Raw genomic sequence first — 6,230 nt, forward strand, 5'->3', positions numbered from 1 at the left:
GTTGACCAATGCACCTGCAGCATTTATGGGGTTGATGAATCGGGTTTTTAGCGCGTACCTCGATAAGTGTGTGGTGGTGTTCATTGATGATATTTTGGTATATTCCAAGAGTCAAGAAGAACATCAAGAGCATTTAAGGATAGTCTTGCAGATTCTGCGAGATAATCAGTTGTATGCTAAGTTTTCAAAGTGTGAATTTTGGTTAGAGCAAGTGGCTTTTCTGGGTCACATTGTTTCTAAGGAAGGGATTTCCGTTGATCCAGCAAAAGTAGCAGCTGTTCGGGATTGGTCTACACCTCGGAATGTTACAGATATCCGGAGTTTCTTGGGATTAGCAGGATACTATCGTCGTTTTGTGAAGAACTTTTCTCGCATCACTCGTTCACTGACAGCCTTGATGAAGAAGGAAAAGAAGTTCGAATGGACTGAGGAGTGCGAGAGGGCATTTCAGTTGTTGAAGGAGAAGTTAACTACAGCCCCTGTGTTGACCTTACCTGATCCATCTTTGGAATACTCCGTCTACAGTGACGCTTCCAAACATGGATTAGGTTGTGTTTTGATGCAAGATAGGAAAGTGGTGGCGTATGCTTCACGTCAACTAAGGACTCATGAGGTGAATTATCCAACACATGACTTGGAGTTAGCGGCTGTGGTTTTCGCATTGAAAATCTGGCGACATTATCTTTATGGTGTCAAATGCAAGGTCTTTACGGATCATAAAAGCTTGCAATTTTTGTTCACTCAATCCGAGTTGAATTTACGCCAACGACGTTGGTTAGAACTTATCAGTGATTATGATTTGGAGATTTCATATCACGAAGGCCGTGCGAATGTAGTCGCTGATGCTTTGAGTAGGAAATCGAGGCATTCAGTCTCAGCGTTAATAACCTCTGAGGAGTTGTGTAAGGAGTTTGGGAGAAGGAACTTGGAGATAATCCAAGAAGGGGAATTGGAAGCCAAGTTGAGTGCCTTGTCTATCCAACCTACCTTTTTCGAAGAGATTATGGCTAAGCAACTAGAAGACCCAAAGTTCATTAAACTTCGGGAGCAGATCAGTGAAGGGAGAGCTGAAGGTTTTACAATTCATGAGGATGGTAGTCTTCGTTTTAAAGGACGGTGGTGCGTGCCGGATGGGTGTGACTCCTTGAAGGAAAAATTATTGAACGAAGCTCATTATTCTAGATACTCGGTTCATCCTGGTGGGGATAAGATGTATCAAGATTTAAAATGCATGTTTTGGTGGTCTGGTATGAAAAAGAATATTGCTGATTTTGTTTCCAAGTGTTTAACGTGTCAAAAGGTTAAGAGTGAACATCGAAGACCAGCTGGGTTACTGCAACCTCTGGAAGTCCCGGTATGGAAGTGGGATGACATATCTATGGATTTCGTGTTAGGGTTGCCACGAACTAAGGCTGGTAATGATACTCTTTGGGTGATTGTGGATAGGCTTACTAAGTCTACAAGGTTTATTCCGATGAACTGTAAGTGGGATATGGAAAAACTTGCTCGTGCCTATATTAGATACGTTGTTCGATATCACGGAATACCTCGTACTATTGTCTCCGATCGTGATACTTGATACTTGTCACATTTTTGGAAATCATTACAGCAGGCTTTGGGAACCACTCTTCTTCATAGCACGTCTTTTCACCCTATGACGGATGGTCAGACTGAACGTGTCAATCAGATACTAGAAGACATGTTGAGAGCAATAGCCATGGAATGGCAAGGTTCATGGGATGAACATTTGGATTTAGTGGAATTCTCTTATAATAACAGTTATTAGACAACGATTCAAATGGCTCCGTTTGAAGCACTTTATGGTCGTAAGTGTCGTAATCCTGTATGTTGGGATGATTTTACTGAATCTGTCACCTTAGGACCTGATATGCTTGTGCAAATGACTGAGAAAGTAATGTTAATTCGCGATAAAATGAAGGCAGCCCAGGATAGACAAAAATTGTACGCCGATCTCCGACGTCGGCCTGATGAGTACGAAGTGGGCGACAAAGTTCTACTCCGCGTGTCTCCGATGAGAGGTGTGGTTCGTTTTGGTGCTCGTGGGAAGTTAAGCCCGCGTTTCATTGGCCCCTATGATATTGTGGAGCGGATTGGAAGGTTAGCTTACCGGTTAGCGTTACCTAATGCGCTAGGTAAGGTTCATGACGTTTTTCATATCTCCCAGTTAAAACGTTATGTTGCGGCTTCTTCGCATGTCTTGGACCCGGAACCGTTAGAGCTTGATGAAAGCCTCACCTATGAAGAGCAACCTGTTCAGATTTTAGATAGAAAGGTTCGCAGTACTCGACGAAAAGATGTTGCAATGGTTAAGGTTCTATGGTCCAATCATCGGTCACAAGAGGCAACTTGGGAAACAGAAGCTTCGATGCGAGAGAAGTATCCGTATCTTTTTCCTCAGGTTAGTAAGTTACGGGGACGTAACTTTTTAAGGGGGGTAGGAAGCGGTAGTATTTTGCGTGCTTTGAGTTGTTTTGATCTATTTTTTTGTTGTGTGCTTGTTTTGTCGTTCTTATGTGTGTGATTTTTGTGTGTTTTGTGTTTGTACGTTGAGGTTTTGGGGTCAAAACCTTTTTAAGGGGGGTAGTCTGTAACACCTCGATATTTTCCGATATATTAAATGGTTTGCTAGTAATATTGTTATTATTATTCTTTTTAGAAGAATATATTATTTATTAAATTATTTATTTTGTTAGTAGGTTAGATCATGAGACTTCAACTTTTAAGGCGATTTAAATCATTTTAAGTGCAAACTTTTTTCCTAACCTATCTTAATTTCAAAAAAAAAAATAATAAAAAATAAAAAAAAATAAATGGGAAGTTGAATGGATGGCCGGCCATATGGAGTAAGGATGGGAGATTAGTAACTTCTTAGGAATATTGAAAGATTTAGGAGTTATTGCCTTCCATAAGTATTGCCTTAATTTTCCTTAATTGCCTTATTCCCTCCATCTCCTAATTTTCCTTACATCCTTTCATTCCAAGCCATTGTGAGTAATTCTTAATCTAGTTTTTATTTATAAGTTTAATTTAAATTTCTATGATTTTTTATGTGTGTTATTTTGTAGTTATGATTTGTTCATGATTTAAAAATTCATGTGTGAAAATATGATGTATTTTCTATCTAAATTAATGTATGTTTTTTTTAGGGTTTTGGATATGTTTACATATGTGTGAAGGAATTGTTTGATGGATGATTCAAAATATATATATATATATATATATATATATATATATATATATATATATATATATATATATATATATATATATATATATATATATATATATATATATATATATATATATATATATATATATATATATATATATATATATATATATATATATATATATATATATATATATATATATATATAAATGGATGTTCATAGAAAAAATTGTATGTGGTGTTAGAAATTTATTTATTTATTTTTATTGATTAGTAGAAGGGATTTATAATGTTGGTAAAAAAAATATACATGTAAATATGTGATGTGTATGTGTGTATACAATTGTGTAAAAAGAATTATAAAAAAAAATAATAATAATTCATTAAAATTTATTTTTATGTAAATTTTGTTGTTTAGATTTAATAGGAAATAAAGCATTGATATTTATATTTTTGTGATAAAAAAAATGGAATGACAAAATCCCGTAGGTTTTGAAAATGGTGAAAAAAATGTGTTTTTGGAACATTTTTGGCTTTGAAATTAAGTTAAAAATACTTATACTATGTTATAAATTATGAAAATTGGTACCCGGGGGTTTTGACGCCTTCCGGACGCAACGGTGAAGTCGGATTTTTAATTTGACAGTTTTAAGTTGAGTTTCTGGACAGATTGTATATGCTGTCCTGTTTTGTGTATTTACCATGTTATAGTATGTGATGGATGTTCATGTTGTGTGTAGTATTCTAGGTATGGATGTGATTGTATATGTGTGTTATAGATGATTTGAGGAAAATGTGTATGTGTGCTTATTTCCCGAATACGATTAAACCTTGTAGGAAGTGGATTCGTGACCGGGAATTGATTAAGACGCTTGTGAGTTGATTATCTTGCTTAAGGTATGTACACGCAGCGTGGTTCGCATTAGTCCGATGTATCATATAATAATGGTATACAAAAGTAAAGCATGGATATATAGTACGGATAATTTTATCTTTCGAATCAATAATTTTTATACATTGTTTTGATAAGCAGAGGTAGTATGACCTCACTAACTTTAAAGTGGACGTAGTATGACGTCAATTGGTGGAAATGAATTACTCGCGGTATATGAGAGAATTATGAGCCACCGCGGGGGTATGCATACTTAACCATAGGCACCGAAGTAAGGCGAGTGTCTATGGTAGAGACTTGCTTAGGGGTTAGCTCCCCCTAATATATTGTCTCACTTATGGAGTTTGGAGTGTACCGGCAGTATGGCTGGATAGTACAGCAGTATGGCTGACTAACCTTTACATGAAAATAATTATTCTTAATAAGCATGATCGAAGCGTAAGGTTCTGTGAATTGTCAACTAATAAATTAAAACTTTCTCTTATGTTATTATTTATTTGGTATGCGACGTTTGCTGACGTGTACTTTTGGTCTTAACGACCCTGCGATGATGTTGTTTCCTATCTGGGCAATGACTAGCAGTAAGTTAAGTTGCAGGTCTGGGGAGTGAGGATTGACCCTCGAAGAAATAAATCTTTAGAATATAGAATTTTGATAAGAAATAAATCATTAGAATTTCTAGTTAAGTTTGAAGAACATTTGGTTTTTATGAGGCGATTTTCGTTCTCAAGTTGTAATAAGTAGATTTAACTTTTCGTTCTTATCCGCTGCTAAGAATTTCTTATTATCTAGTAGTTCTTAATAACGCTAATAGAACTCGATCCGCACGTTTTCCTTAACTTCAAAACCGTTTCTAAATGTTTCTAACATCCCGGTTTGACTCGGATTATAGTTGCCTCGTTTTTAAAAGGTCATCTTCTCTTTCCGTACGACCTGAGTTATTCTGAGATGTTACAACTGGTATCAGAAAATCAAAGAGATTACTAATTATGGACGGAAAACCTGAATAACAAGATTGGTCACATGGTGTTTCATGCTTTGTATACATATGAATTGCCTATGTTGGAATATAAGGGGCTTGGGGAAGGGTGAGAAAAACATATCCGTAAAAAAATTAGTTGAAAAACATAAAGTCACTTTTTTGGGACTTTTGGAAACAAAACATAAAAAAACAATAAAAAGCAGATTAAAGAGAATGTGAGGGAATGAGGAATACGAATTTTGTGAAGTCTATGCAAATGAGTTGAATGGAGGTGGATTGATTGTTGTATGGGACAGAAAAACATTCAATGTCTCTCAAAAACACATAGGGAGTAGATGGATCTTAGTGGAAGAGTGTATCAACAGCTATAATTTTGAATGTTGCGTGGGAATAATATATGGGCACAATAATAGAGCAGAAAGATACGAATTATTTGAGGAGATCAAACATAGGGTGATGACTATCAACAAACCTCTACTTCTGATGGGGAATTTCAATGTCATATTTCACACTCGGGAAAGAATCGGTTCGTTCAGATGCGACAGAAGCATGACAGAATTTTCGAAATGGATAATTGACCTGGGATTAATTGATATACCACTACATGGAGTGAAATTTACCTGGAGGAGAAATGCATCGAAAAGTAGAATTGACAAAGGTCTATGCTGCAATGAATGGCTTAGGAAGTTCCCAAACTTAGCTTTACTTGGGCTATCAAGAAGCTCCTCTGACCACAACCCTTTACTCCTCACAATGGAAGATAGGAAAAATTGGGGTCCTAAACCCTTTAGGTGTTACGATGCTTGGTTCCTGAATCCATATTTTAAACAATTCCTTATCAATGAATAGCGAAACATCCCCAATGAATCCCTACAGAGCAAGTTGAAAATCCTGAAGGCCCCCCTCAGAACATGAAGAAAGAAAATTTCGATCTCATGGATAACAAAATAACTGAGCTCGAATCAGTCGTGCACGGTCTCAAAAGAACAAGCGATGTCAGGGATCTCAATGACATGTAAATGGCCAGATTGAATGCAGCAAATAGTCTCCTTCACCAATGGCTCATTAGAAGGGAGAGAGTCTGGAGGCAAAGAGCAAGATCCTACTGCTTCAAAATGAAAGACCACAATACAAAGTTCTTCTATGCCTCAACATTGTTTAAAAAA

At 36.4% G+C, this 6,230-nt stretch overlaps 2 protein-coding genes across 2 annotated transcripts in view; both read left to right on the forward strand.

The window, feature by feature from the left end:
• Positions 1–5,105: 5,105 nt before the first annotated feature.
• Positions 5,106–6,083, forward strand: LOC130828665 (uncharacterized). Its single transcript, XM_057694625.1, has 3 exons — positions 5,106–5,170; positions 5,361–5,839; positions 5,941–6,083. The coding sequence occupies exons 1-3, from the start codon at positions 5,106–5,108 to the stop codon at positions 6,081–6,083; spliced, it is 687 nt and encodes a 228-aa protein (XP_057550608.1).
• Positions 6,084–6,230, forward strand: part of LOC130828666 (uncharacterized) — an 810-nt gene continuing 663 nt past the window's right edge. Inside the window, exon 1 of the mRNA XM_057694626.1 lies at positions 6,084–6,230. This exon is cut by the window's right edge and continues 201 nt beyond it. Within this exon, the coding sequence (XP_057550609.1) occupies positions 6,084–6,230 (147 nt within the window).

The sequence above is a fragment of the Amaranthus tricolor genome, chromosome 12, assembly GCF_026212465.1.
Source record: "Amaranthus tricolor cultivar Red isolate AtriRed21 chromosome 12, ASM2621246v1, whole genome shotgun sequence".
Classification (NCBI taxonomy): Eukaryota; Viridiplantae; Streptophyta; class Magnoliopsida; order Caryophyllales; family Amaranthaceae; genus Amaranthus; species Amaranthus tricolor.

Bases quoted from the DNA above. Each gene is read 5' to 3' on its own strand.
- LOC130828665 (XM_057694625.1), top strand. From the start codon at position 5,106: ATGGTGTTTCATGCTTTGTATACATATGAATTGCCTATGTTGGAATAT. The intron at 5,171-5,360 runs GTGAGAAAAACA...TGTATGGGACAG, and splicing joins TATAAGGGGCTTGGGGAAGG to AAAAACATTCAATGTCTCTC. The intron at 5,840-5,940 runs GTCCTAAACCCT...GAATCCCTACAG, and splicing joins GGAAGATAGGAAAAATTGGG to AGCAAGTTGAAAATCCTGAA.